At 40.5% G+C, this 14,704-nt stretch overlaps 1 protein-coding gene across 3 annotated transcripts in view; it reads right to left on the minus strand.

Moving 5' to 3' along the window:
• Positions 1 to 14,704, minus strand: part of dnah5 (dynein, axonemal, heavy chain 5) — a 149,806-nt gene that overhangs the window by 65,680 nt on the left and 69,422 nt on the right. For all 3 annotated transcript variants that reach the window (XM_073871872.1, XM_073871870.1, XM_073871871.1), the window contains 10 exons: positions 14,355 to 14,559; positions 13,066 to 13,208; positions 12,631 to 12,765; positions 9,684 to 9,806; positions 9,373 to 9,586; positions 8,630 to 8,853; positions 8,266 to 8,464; positions 7,993 to 8,165; positions 4,792 to 4,922; positions 1,711 to 1,864 (listed from right to left, as the gene is read on the minus strand). In XM_073871872.1, coding sequence (XP_073727973.1) covers positions 1,711 to 1,864; positions 4,792 to 4,922; positions 7,993 to 8,165; positions 8,266 to 8,464; positions 8,630 to 8,853; positions 9,373 to 9,586; positions 9,684 to 9,806; positions 12,631 to 12,765; positions 13,066 to 13,208; positions 14,355 to 14,559 — 1,701 coding nt within the window. The remainder of the gene's footprint in view (positions 1 to 1,710; positions 1,865 to 4,791; positions 4,923 to 7,992; positions 8,166 to 8,265; positions 8,465 to 8,629; positions 8,854 to 9,372; positions 9,587 to 9,683; positions 9,807 to 12,630; positions 12,766 to 13,065; positions 13,209 to 14,354; positions 14,560 to 14,704) is intronic.

Genomic DNA, 14,704 nt, shown 5'->3' on the forward strand with positions numbered 1-14,704 from the left:
ATTTGAAAATGCAACATTGTAACAATTTTAACCCCTGTTTGAAATAAAGCAAACAATCTACAGGTCTGCAAACACACTCAGACTCTGTGATTCTGGCCTCTTCAGTTTCTCAAGCAAACCTTGAGTACTTTTGTATAACTGAAGGCCAGCGTGTTTTATTAATTTTCCTTAGCGGAAGTGCTTAAGTGCTCTTCTGCTGAGAATACGCTTCTCTTTACGTAATTGTCCGTTACATAAGATTAATACAAATAACAGCCTTGACCATGCTTTGCGGTTCCAAGACCTGTCCCAAGACAATTGGGATGCGGAGAATTCTGGAGAAGTGAACCCTGCTGTTAAATGATGTTTCTCAAAGACCTTTATTTATTCAGGAATGGAGAGACACTGGGACAAAGTGTTAACGAAACACATTTCATTGTTTGTAAAGCTTCTCAAACTTGTGTCTGTATATGCTCTCTTACTAGACTTGCTAAAGTCTACTCTCTCTCTCTAAATTATGGAAAGTAGTGTCTACTTAATGTTTAATAAAAAAGTAAGGTCAATTAGAAATCACTTTAGTATTGACGTCGCATTACAGTTAACATAACCTAAAACTATTTAGTCTAGTGTTTATTTAGAAAGGCATTTAGTGACAGAAACATGGATCTGGTAGAATATGCAAAGCACTGTTTTTGACATCTACACTAAAAACCCAACATCTCCAGACTTCTGACTACACTTAAAGGGATAGTTCACCTAAAAATTAAAACTTTGTCATTCACCCTCATGTTGTTTTATCCCCCCAGTGTCTTTCTTTGTTTTTCACAATTCAAATGCAGATATTTTTAAAAGTGTTGTTTGGAGTTTTCTGGTTACTATTGGAGTGGTACTAACCACCTCGAACACCACCCACTCCCATAAAAAAAAAAAACTATTCAAAATAACCCAAAAGTGTCAAATAAATAACTCAACTTATGTTATATATTTTAAACATTACTGAAAGAAAGACAACCCTTTTTTAAAAAAAAAGTGCATTTGGGTTCTGACGAACAAAGACAGACATTTAGGGTTCGAATGACATTAAGGTGAGTAAATAAGGACAAAATTTTCATTTTAGGGTAAACTTTCCCTTTAAGTGTAGTCATGCAGAAAAGCCTGGAGATGTTAGGTTTTCAGTGTAAATGCCAAAAACAGTCCTTTGCATATTCTACCAGATCACTAAATGTCTTTCTAAATAAACACTATGTCATTCCAACCCATCCGTCTTTCCACCCTAATCTTCATCCTCCCCTGAGCTTTATTCCTGTCAAAGCAACACCTCCTCAGCCCTCCTCTGGAGGTTTCACTATGACAGATGGATTTCACAACAAGTGCATTCATTGCTCTTTGGCAGACGTCACATTCCAGGATGCAGAACTTCACCTTTTTCACACTGATGAACACATTTGTCTCCTTAATATAAAGCAATGCACCTCGTGCCTCACAGATCTCAATTATATCTGTCTTTATGACACAGAACGAGCTAAGTGTTTTGTCAGTTAAAGGTACTACACTGCCATTGTTTTGACTTTTCATTATATTGTAATGCCTGAATCATTCAGCTGTAGGGGAGCATGAGTAGTGACCTTGAGAACTCCTGCATCATATGTAGCTGGGCTCATTTTAGCATGTGCTCACTAATAGAAGTCAGGTCTGTGTTTGTGGGTGTGTGGGTAGGGGCGGTTCTCTGACCTCTCCAGACGAAAGGACGTTGTTCATGTACTCCAGGAAGGACTCGTCCCTGATCTCGTTGTCAGTGAAGATGAAGCTGATGCCTTTGCCCTGCTGTCCAGCGATCCTGTACAAACCCTTCAGGTCATCCATCAGGTTGGAGGTGTTGTAGGAACTACAAGAGAAAAAAAACTGAGGTTTGTGAACAGTGAATTTGTGCATAAAATGATTATGAGATTAGGAGTATCAAGGTTTGATTTCACTCATTGATTTCATCACATTGATTTCAAACTTTGACATGACCTTACTCAGTCAATATTAAAGATATCAAGGTTATATTGGTACAAAGAATGTTAGAGCTTGAGGGTACATTGAGTTTTGGTAAAATACCGATATTTTTTCCCAGCAGGATGAAACCATAAACTGTAAAAGATATGAACGTAGTGACGGATTAGTTACACACAGTGAAGGGCAAAAATATCTACATAGACCAACATCACTTTGTGTACCAGGCTGTATTATTTTCTGCTGTAAAGATGGGCATTTTACATTGAAGGTCTATTGGGATTTGGGATTGGGGTGTTTAGCGGACAGTTGATGAATTGCAGTTTAAGTCACTTCCGTATAGTCTGATATGACTCTCCTTCTATGCAACAAAAGCTCTGGCAGAAAATTGAGGTCAGACATAGGCTTTCCAACCAGCTCGCATGTTGTAAAGCTGTAAATTATCAAACAGGAAAAAAACAGCTTTTATTTATTTTATTTTATACACAATCTCGGGGTCTACCCCCGGCACAATCTCTTGGCCCACCCCAGCACAATCTCGGGGCCCACCCCAACACAGTCTCGGGGCCCAGCCCTGGCACAATCTCGGGGCCAACCCCCGGCACAATCTCGGGGCCCATCCCAACACAATCTCGGGGCCCACCCCCAACACAATCTCAGGGTCCATCCCCGGCCCAATCTCTGGGTCCACCCTAACATAAGATGACAGAATAACACGGCAGATATCAGTTTTGAGTAAAATAAAGAATTCATATTTAAATACTGACCAGATACAATATTGATTTTGGCCAACCCCCGGCACAATCTCGGGGTCCATCCTTGGCCCAATCTCTGGGTTCACCCCAACACAATCTCGGGGCCCACCCCAACACAATCTTGGGGTTCACCTCCAGCCCAATCTCGGGGTCCACCCCCGGCCCAATCTCGGGGTCCACCTCAGCCCACTCTCGGGGTCCATCCTCGGCCCAATCTCTGGGTTCACCCCAACACAATCTCGGGGCCCACCCCAACACAATCTTGGGGTTCACCTCCAGCCCAATCTCGGGGTCCACCCCCGGCCCAATCTCGGGGTCCACCTCAGCCCACTCTCGGGTCCCACCCCTGGCCCAATCTCGGGGCCCACCCCAACACAATCTTGGGGCCCACCTCTAACACAATCTTGGGGCCCACCCCTAACACAATTTTGGGGCCCACCCCAGCACAATCTTGGGGCCCACCCCAGCACAATCTTGGGGCCCACCCCAGCACAATCTTGGGGCCCACCCCAGCACAATCTTGGGGCCCACCCCCAACACACTCTCAGGGCCCACCCCAGGACAACCTTGGGGTCCACCCCGGAACCAATCTCGGCTCCCACCCCAGCACAATCTTGGGGCCCACCCCCAACACAATCTCGGGGCCCACCCCAGCACAATCTTGGGTCCACCCCGGAACCAATTTCGGGGCCCACCCCCGGCCCAATCTCGTGGCCCACCCCCGACCCAATCTCATGGCTGCTGTTTGAGAACCATTGACATATAGGTAAGGAATAATTGAAGATGGGCCATTGAATTATAAGAAGATAATGCACACCCAAGGTGGTAATGCGGATACACTGTGGGTGTGCATTATTTTCAAATAATTCAAAAGACCGGAGTGAATTATTCTGCTTATACCATGGTTACCACAAACATTGCTTTGGTGGTTATTTTAAGACATTTGACAGGTTAAGTGTGTTTTACAAAAAAAATTACCACATTCATCTTTCAAAAGACCTGTGGTATAAAGAACAGTAAATCACAAAAAGTCTAGCAGGGTTTTCACAAAATGGGTCACAAATGTGTTTAATAGCACAGCCTGGGATACAAGTATCATGTAAAGGTGACCCATTGCTTAAAAACAGCATCAAATTCCAACCATGCAATTTGTTAATTTTTTTCTGAATAGTGAGAAAGTAAATGAATTCCCATATGGTGACAGTAAAAGAACTGGATGTGAAAATACTGCCTGGATGAACAGGATTGCGAGCAGCCTGTGTTTTGAAGGCAACAAGGTGAAAGCCATCTGTTTTATTTAAAGACTTTAACACACTCATACACACACTCTTGACAGGAACACAACGCTCATTCATATCAAATATGAGCGCCTATAAAAAACAATCTCTGAATTTGAGCAATTCTTCCATCCTCAGAGAGCAAACAATGAAAACTGCCTTACATTCCCATCTCAGAAAGAGATTACTCTCAAACCTCTAGAGTAAGAAACAGAAAGAAAACATCCTCTGGATAGATGGCTCCCTTACTTTAATGATCAGGACATATTCCCACTTTCAATTTGAGCTGCAGATTATCAGGTGCACTGGAAGACAGGGGTCTGAATTGAAAATGTCCAGTCTCATTGTCTGCACGCTTGACGGCTTACACGTTCTTTCCTCTTTATAAGATGCATAGCAGGGTTGAATTGAAAAGTGGAGGCCAGTATAGTCTTTATACGCAGATACCATCTACTGGAGCACATTTAAACTGCATTACACTGGATAAAGTCTTTCAAGCTCTATTAAGTCTTTATAAGCTCTAAATTATGTTGGGCAGGGTCAGAAAATGTTGCACGTCAAAGTAATGTCACCCATGTGAGCACCAAAATGACTGTGGACCAAAACATTGTGGTCCAGTAGATATGAGAAATAAAACAAGGACATGAACAATAAGTTTGAATTCAACATCTTTTAGCACCCAAACCCAAGAGATGCATGATATCTCATTTTACCCTGGAGGGAAAAGATGCATTCGAATAAAGTGGCTATGAATTATTGAGCATGTGAAGGTGAAGGCGACTCACCGAGTGAGGGTAATCTGGAAAGTCTGGTAGCCAGCAATGAAAGACGCAAGTCTTGTCAAACTCTGTTTTCCAGATCCCCCCACACCAACCAGGAGGGCATTCCCCCGAGGGGTCCGGATGATCCGAGAAATCTGCCGAGAGAGTGTGTGAGAGAGATAATGGGAACAAGGTAGAAACAGAGACAGATGATACCTCATTACTATGCAAAATGTTTGCGCACACACTTCACGCAAAGGAACTTGTACTGTAAAGCAGGACATGTCTGGTTCCAGTAATAGGCATGAAAGGTGAACTGGAATAATTCTAAATTGGTTGCGAGCGCTGCGTTTTACTTGCTCTTTTATATTGGAAGGATATTAATAGTATATTGCAAGGTTAATCTGTCAACAGACATATATTAATTGTTAATAATGTTCTGCTTGCTTCGCTGAAGGCAGTTTGGCAATGTCAAAATCTTTCAGATATTGCTGCTGATAAACAAGAATTAAATTCCATCAAACTAATATAAGACTGTAATAAAATTTAATAACTAGCATCAACATGTTAATTCAGTTTAGCCAAAGGAGATATCATTCCCTTGCTGAGCCTGGTTATCACAACTACTAAATCTTTTTAATTTTTGGTTTCTTGGCACCATTTGACATGTATTAAAACACATATTTTATTAATGTTTCACTTTAAGGCGCACTCACACTATCCAAACCGCGCCCTAAATTCGCTCTGTAACGTGCCCGTGTAATCGCGCTTTGACCGGGTTGCAGAGGTGGGCCTGAGTGCGGTTCACTTGAACTCAGACGTGGAACGTGCAGTGTGACCGCAAATTGCACCAGTGCACGGTTCAAAAGGAGAAACGTCAATTGCGCGACCATTCACCTTCTCTACCTTCGCAAAAACCTTATGATGCCCGCAGCAGGGTTACGTGAATATCTGAGCTTTACATGCAACAGGTCAACTAAGCAATATAATGGCATGTGAGAGGGCTGTTTGTCATCGCACACCAAACGACTCAGAATAAAAAACACAGACTTAACATTACGATGGGCTCCACTGTTAAGAGAGCGCTTTACTTCCTACTTTCTTCAAAACAACTGCATCCTAATAACGAAAGTGCGCCTGGGTCGGATTGCTCAAAGTACAGTGTCGCATCTGGGGGAGTAGGGACAATCGCGCTGGGGCATGGTTTGGTTGGGTTAGTCCTAATGTAAGTGCGCCCTTAAGATCTTTGCACATTGGGTCCGAAAAACTCATCTGAAATTTTTGGAGGTTAAAAATAAATACGACCTCATGTTTTGTCAATCATACGGAGCCCCTAAGTGGATATGGAGAAAATTTTTTATAAAGTTTAGTTTCACCTGCACACGTGAAACTATTGCACGCGCACGTGGAAGCGAAAGTTTCTTGTGTGCACGCGAAAGTTTCACGTGTGCATGCGAAAGTTTCACATGTGCACGCGATTGTTTCACGTGCGCACGCGAAACTAAACTTTTTTTAAAGATTCTGCACATGAAGGTTTTGCGCATGAAACTAAACGTTAGATTTTTTTACTCCAATGTCACCTTATGGGCTCGGTACAATCATACTTACACACTGCCTTCAAAACTTTCGTTCGTCATAAAAAAAAGGCAACAGGTTAAATTTTTTGCATTCGTAGAAAGCATTTTGAGTGGTACTTTGAGCCACCATACAAGCGAACGCCAATATCAAGAATGGCGTCTGATAAATTGATCCACATCGGGAGGAAGTGAGAAAGCTGCCTTGTTCAAATTAGCTAAATGTATAGCTTGTTGCTATTCATACATGTCATTCATGCAGCAATGAATAGTGCTAATGCTACAAAGGCTTCATTTTGTATTGTTTTGCGAATTTTTTTGTAACAGATGAATTAATACGCATCAAATACAGTGTGTAAGGTTTGTGTGCGTGAAAAAATTTTAGGATAACGAATACTAAAAAACACATACAAAAATGATGGACTACAGTGTGCCAAGATCTTTACGGTACATTTAAACGACAACAATGTACTTAAAACTGAAAAGATTTGTGTTTTTCGCAAACAGACGACAATGTTGTTAAAATGATCCCCTGTTCAAACGAATCCACAAAGACGACTAAAACGCTGTATATGGTGGCCAAGCCAGTGGCTAGAAATGTCACACAATGTCTGAACATGTTAAACATCTGCATGACGTCACCATTTTCACAAATTCGCGTTTTTGTAGTTTACAGACAATAACAATATTGCTTTCAAAAAGTTTTTTGGTAACACTTTACAATAAGGTTCATTAGTTAGCATTAGTTAACTACATTAGTTAACATGAACTAATAATGACCTGCACTTCTACAGCATTTATTAATCTTTGTTAATGTTAATTTCAGCAATTACTAAAAAAATTTTAACACTAGTTAATGCACTGTGAACTGACATGAATAAACAATGAACAGCTTTATTTCGATTAACTAACATGAACCAAGATGAATAAATACTGTAACAAATGTATTGCTTGTGGTTTGTTCATGTTAGTTAATACATTAACTAATGTTAACTAATGAACCTTATTGTAAAGTGTTACCAGTTTTTTTTCCGAAAGTTAGCATTTGAGGGCACTTAAAATTTATTTTGTGTTTTAAAATATAACACAAATCTAAACCACAAACATTTATGAAAGGAATAGTTCATCTATTTATAGTTTTTTATTTTTTGTTTTTTGATTCAGCCCAAAAATGTATACATGACCCAGTTAAAATGTCTTTGTACTAGTGTTCTTTTAACTTATGTTTTCTGTAAAGCGAAACAGTGCATTTTGGAAAATGTGGTGGAAAAAAATTAAGCTGAAACCAGAAAACAAGAGTTAAAGCAACACTAAAGAGTTTTTCTCTTTGCTCCCCCTACAGGTTGGAAGCGTAATTGTTCATTACCACTGTCGTAAATACTGCAGCATAGCTGGCTCTGATTGGATTGTAGGTCTGCTGTAAAGCAAGTTTTTGTAGTTTTCACTCAAACTACAGGACCGCGACCCGATGGTTGAAAACTTCTTTAGTGCGGTTTGTCCGATAGAGGGCTGCAAAGCGAATGTGAAAGTGCCGTTCACCCTGTTTCGAGTGGATGAACGACTGAAACTTTTTTGGAAACGTTATTTTAAGGTTAAAAAACTCTTTGGTGTTGCTTTAAAAATATTCTGTAAAGTAATCTAGCCTCTGTACCTTAACCAGGTGAATCATGGCATCCCTAAAGAAGACCATGTCCATGCCTGCGCCTCTGATGTTTTCATTGTACTGGCTCAAAAACAGGTTCAGTCTCTGCTGCAGGCTGTCAAAAGATTTAATGGGCTCGTACACTTTCGGCATTTCGAAATCTGTTTCCTCTGGTTCCTCACCTGTTTGGATACAAAACAACTTAATAATACAATGCTTTATTATTCAAATAGTAACTTTACAATTCTAAACTTAGATGGAGTTTTTGTGTCTGATCGTTACCTGTGGCCTCAGGTGCATCTCTGAGAAAGTCCACAAAGTAGCTATCTACCCCCAGATCTACCACCATTTGCTCATTTTCCCCAAGCTCTTTCCCCACCAGCTTGGCCAGCGTGGAGTCAAACCAGACCACGTCCTCTGGGGCGGTGAAGCGGTCGGCGATCACACGTTTGCATTCATGCTTCCACAATCGCAGTAAGACCTGCACAGTTAATACATCAGTTTTACATTCACACTTACGCTTTTATCCAAAGGTATACATTTTATCAGTTTTAATAGATGTGTTATCTGGTGATCGAAACCATGTCCTTGGAATTATTAGTGGTCAATCAATTTTTGTTTGATTCCTTAGCCTATTTAAACTCACATCAGGTGAGCCGATAACTTCTGCGGTCACAGTCAGCATCCCCTGCCAAATGCGCGAGAGGTCGCGCAGGTTAAATATGTAATGGAAGTTGGCAGGAGTGGGCAGCATTTTAACCTTCGTCATTTGCCATAGTTTACGGGTCAGTGGAACCAGCCTGACCACCATATTGCGCACTTCCTCCGAAAACCCCCGGCTGGAACAGTAATGACCCGTGCCGATCACGCCTGTGGGGAGAAAAATGAAGGGAAAGAGATATATGGGGATGAAATTCGAAGTGTGTAGGCTCACACCGGTTGGTGTGTTAGAATGAAATATCATATCAATGAGAAAAAACGCAGATAAAATTATCTGGACCTTCAGGCCGTGAGGAATGCTAACAATGGCTCAAAGTCAAAATCAATATGCAATTACAAAATCGGTTCTGCTTAAGCAATGGTGTTGTCAACCTTGACCAAATACAATGAGATGAGTTAGATCAGATTTCTCTGAGCCATGCATGATCCACATTTAGTTGCTTCAGAACTGTGCCTTTCATTTTTTATGATGCAATGCATAAATGAGACAACATCGAGGGAATTGCAAGATGCTCATGTGACATCTTCTTGTTTGAATAAAAGCACTTGAACATAAACCACAAAAACAGAAGGAACAATTATGCCTTAAATCGCTCTTCGTAGTAGATTTTATTTTTCGGTCATAAAGCGAAAAATTTTACATTGTAAATTGTAGATGGCAATACTAACCAAAGATCTTGTCTATGGAGGCATTGGAGGGAAGACTACAGTTAAAAATGGAAAACTGTCTCTTCAATCTTTGGGGGATGTCATTCCGTCCCCCTCCAGGATGAATCATAGCGGCCATAAACTGAATATCCACAATGCTGGTGAACTCTCCAGGTTTCTCCAGGTTAAAGAAGCCATTCTGCTCCATCAGCTGCCGAACTATCTCATTGGTAACCTTTAAAAAGTGGAAATGGATTTGATAAGCAGATACGCATTTAATGTACGTTTTGCAGCCATCTGTTTACGTGGCATTAATGCATGTAATTTGTTACCTGGTCGCCCCACTCATTGATCACAGGCATGTTGATGTCATCGATAAATATGGACATTTTCTTTCCTGCTGGAGGGCCATAAGTGCTTCCCATTCGCTTATCTACATAACTCTCCACGGAGCGCTAGGGATTCGCAGACACCGAAAGAAACACATAAATACAATAACATCCGACATTAATTAAAAGAGAACGGATGAGATTTGGATGCATGATGAAACAGCCAATAATGAAGCAGAAATTGTGATGGAAACGTTAGCCGGACTAAATGTTGATTAATGTTGGTTTGAAGCACTTTTGTTGTGAAAGCTTTAAGTTTGAATGTTATAGTTTGAAAGTTATAGAGACTTGAGTGATAAACCGGACAGAGAACAGTCTCCCCTTGGTCACATACTTTTAAACAGAATTTATTTTCATTATTTAAACACTGAAACTGACATTAGGGACCTAAAGCAACGGCTGCGAATGTAATGGCGTTCTGGCGTTGTATTGCGTATGTGCAATTTTAACTGCTACTTTGTGGCTTTGAGGGTTTTTCGGTACTTTCGGTTGCTGTAGCCGTTCCATTCACAACTGTTGCTTAAACTCCCTATTATCTCTACCAGCTACTGCAAGCATATGTTTACAATCCTCATCATTATTATTGATTAAGAATATCTTTATAAGCTATAAGGAACTCTAGGTTGTTATGTATTGTGAAATAGTTCACAGCTGAAGGGCGCTGTTAGGCATGATGCAAAGCAGGGTCTACTGCAACCTTTAGTCATGACTTATTCACAATACAGCACTAGCCTTGAATACCTTATAGCTTTTATAAAACGATTACCACACAAGACACACATTAATGGAAGAAAACTTGTATCCACGCAACTTTCATGAAGTAAAATCCCTAAAAGCCTTTCTTTCGCTGGAAAAAATAGTCCCTGACTAACTGTGAACAGCAACAGATTGCAGTGTTACACAGAATAAATGGCTGCAGTGGTCATAGCTGTGTTTTATCATAAATAAAACACAGCTGTTGACCAATCAGAATCAAGGACTAGAACCATAGAGTAACGCAAGGATGACGTATTTTTGTAGGCCAACCCGGAAGTTAGTGGGACACTGGTTCCCATTTTTCAAAGTTTAACCTACTTACAAGTTTTGTCCAACAAGATAATCTTTACACATGAACATAACTTTTTGAAGCCTAAATGTATTTACTATACTGTAAATAAAAAGCTAACCGTAGAGTATTACTTGTGTGCTTTGTCATAGAATAAAATGTGAAAATATCTTGGTCTTGACCCATTGACTTCGGCACGAATGAACTGGAATTGCTAAAATACTTGCTTCAGGGTTGTGTCTACAAAAATACGCCATTCCTGTGGCACTCTATACTGTTTATCATATGCAGATCTCATTAACTCCATTGATGAGTTAACTCGTCAATTAAGAGAAAACACTTTTCTGCCAATGTCGAGTGTTTCCGGCAATACTGACTACCGGCACATCCGGGAACTTGACTGTAAATTTCGTCACCGGCCCTTTTTGGGGGAAAAATAAACCAGACCTTCCATTGACTTCCATTCAAAATAGCGGAACAAAGCAACGTTTTTACACAGCCGGCAGGTGTAAATAACTTATGAAATCACTCAGATTAAACATGTTGAGTAATTATCTGTCCACCCATTTAATTTGGTCAATATAAAAACATGTCCCTTTTATTCTCCCAGCGTCAAATTTGTATAAAGCTATGATTGCTGGAATATCACTAAGGCTAGTTGTATGGCTGGACGGAAAAGTGCACTCAGTACTCTAAATATAAAGACATAATATATAAATACGAAGTAACTTTCAAATACGAAGTAAAATCATTCACTTGTTTCCCTTTTGACTCGATGAGGTACGAGTAAATGTCCGGGTAAGACACCTCTGGCCAATAGGGAGCGTTGTTACACAAATTTGACACTGTGAGAATGAAAGGGACATGTTTTAATAGTGACCAAATTAAATGTGTTAATGTATCTTTCGCGCTCTATGGCAGGCAGGGTGGACAGATAATTACTCAACATGTTTAATCTGAGTGATTTCATAAGTTATTTACGCCTGCCGGCTGCCGGCTTTGTTCCGCTATTTTGAATGGAAGTCAATGGAAGGTCTGGTTTATTATCCCCCAAAAGTGGGCGTGAACCTGTTCAGAGACATTCTATGACGTTGCGCCGGTTGTGCGTATCCGTAATACCGCTATAATACAACGGGTCTGTTGAATGCTTTGTTCTGATTGGTTGAGAAATGTTCCATGGGTATGCATTATTTTTCGATAACTGCACACCTAACTTGTCAAATAGTCACCAGAGCAATGTTTGTGGTAACCCTGGTATAAGCAAAATAATTTACTTCGGTCCTTTTAATTATTTGAAAATAATGCACACCAGCGGTGTAACGGCACTCCGCTTCACATCGGGTCCCATTAGCACCTTGGGTGTGCATTATTTTCTTATAATTCAATGGCCCGTCATCAATTATTTCTTACTTATCCACCAGGTGGCGATAATAGTGGTCCACAACTTATAAAACCCGGAAGGGCAAACAGCTGTATTTCGTGTATGTTTTGAGGATCGATCTGAATTGAATCTCTATGAAAAGTCCTTTACAAAAATATAATTATTTCAGCTTTTTGCTCAAGATTTGATGCTTTTGAAGAAACCTACCCATATTTGAGACGTGATTAAAAAAGAACTAATGAAGATGTGATGATTTTTTTATTGTTTGAAAGCAGGGGTTCTGTTCATTTAATATATAGTATGTTTATATATTTAAAAAAAAAACATTTTTTGGCATTAAACTTTTGTGAACATCATGAAAAATGCTGGTGCTGGCTGGCAACTAAAAACCTTAAATGCACAAAGGTTTTCCTTTAACCCATCTTATGCCATGTTTTGAAGAAACGGAGCACAACAACAGATACCTGAAACATGAGAGGCGTGGTGGCCGAGGAGAAATTCAGGCTCTTGGCCGTGTGGGATTCTGGGTCATATTTTGACATGTAGCTTTTAATGATGACAGTTTTGGCAGTTCCCTGTTCTCCTATCAAAAGCACAGCCTGAAACACAAGAAAACACAAGGAGACTCCAGAGAGAGCGACCATATGTTCTTCTGCACAACTGATAGTCCTGGCAGATGACAAACAAAGTAGCTGTCCATTTTAAACAAGCATCACTCAGAGAAACCAGTGATGCAGGGCTGTACACAGACTTCTACTGTATCTATTGAGTACTCAAGAGCTAAATTCACAAGTCCAATTTTAAGACACAAAAGTTTATTAAAAAAAATTATTCAAGTTCAATGTATTTTGAGTACATACTTCAAAAAATTGTCTCTGCAAGACTTAACAGACACCCACCTTGCCCTGCTTGGCAACAGTCTGGATGAGGAAGTCGGTGCGAACGTTGTCTACATTGGGCACCAGTATGGAGCTGTAATCCGGTGTGGAGTCCGGCGGGTATACGTACTCTTCCACTCTGCTATTCCAGTGAACCCACTGACCTGAAAAACCACACAATAGCTCAACTTCTTTGTCTGAATGGAGGAACATGCAAAGATCATTCATTACAATTCCACAACAGGCAGTGGAATAATTGTATTCAATCATTAAACCGGGTTATTAGCTCAAGCCATGACTGACAGGCAAAATATTGAGCATGAAAATGCAAACATCTTGTTAAGACATGAATGCTGCCAATTAAAACCATCCATTTGAATTGCAAAATCGATCAAATGTGTGACAAAGTTCCAAATGAGATGTGAATTTACAAAACAAGCCATAGTAGGAATGTGGGCACCACATGACCTTGAGTTGGTAAACCAAAGATGTTTGAGCACTTAACAGTGAAAACTCTTATTTTGGGCCACCAAAAAAATAGACTTATTAGGGGGCGTGCACACCACGGCGTTTACGCAGGCAGCATGCATTTTTAATTGTTTTCAATGGAAGCGCTGCGCTTTTCAAAAATGCCAGCAGCTGGTGCATTTTGTCCGTGCTGAGTGCCGGCACTCTCAGAACTGAGCACAGAGAGTTGAAAAATGTTAAACTTTGGATGAAATGCTCAGAAGAAGAACTTGTTTTATTTATATAGCGCCTTTCCATAGCTCAAGGTCGCTTTACAATGCAGCTCAGCGCCATTCTGAAAAACTCGACACATTGCTTTCTATGAGTATACGCACACCGCCGCCAACAGAGCGCCACTCACATAGTTTAAAATAAAAAAATATAACATCGTATTTGTCCCAAATCATTAACGATTAATATTGGCTGCTAACGTATATTTTGCATTTTTAAGTAGACGCTATCTGACGAAGCTCGCGCTATTTAATGTGCACTTCCGGTTTATGATACCTCTGAGTTGTCCTAGACGCGACTCGGTGCGACGCTGAGCTGCGCGGCCGGTGTGCGACCCCCTTTAGAATCAAGTTTGTTTTCAGGGACTCTTGTGTGATTTACCATTAAGTGTAGTTTCATGAAAAGATATACTTTGTGTGTTATCAGTTTTAAGCACCGTTTCTACAAATGGCAAATGGCAAAGAGAAATTTTGATAACTATTAAAAGAATAAAAAAAAACTAAACTGATAAAAGAGAATAAAGTGATGGATGTAAATCGAGGCATAAGGTAGTGTGCGAGTATTTCTAATACCATCATTAGTCACGTAAAAGTCGAACATAGTGTCCTCGCTGTTAGGCGGGATGTCGGGAAGGTCCAGGCGGATGTTGTCATGGCGACGGAGCCAGTTCTCCAACTTCATTCGGTCATCTAGCTCCAAGAGGGCTCCAACACTCCACATCAGAGCGAAGACATACAGGCGCTCCATGTGCTCACGGGACAGCTCCCCTCCCTGCTCCTGATGGGTTACATCATCAAAGACATCATCAAAGATCTTTCCGAGTACAAAGGGCTGTTCAAATTTCCCCTTTGATTGCAAAGTTTTTCTTTGCTTGTTTGAAATAAGAGATGTTGCACAGACAAAATGGTTTATTTAGAATAAT

The sequence above is a fragment of the Misgurnus anguillicaudatus genome, chromosome 10 (genome assembly GCF_027580225.2).
Source record: "Misgurnus anguillicaudatus chromosome 10, ASM2758022v2, whole genome shotgun sequence".
In the NCBI taxonomy this organism is placed as follows: Eukaryota; Metazoa; Chordata; class Actinopteri; order Cypriniformes; family Cobitidae; genus Misgurnus; species Misgurnus anguillicaudatus.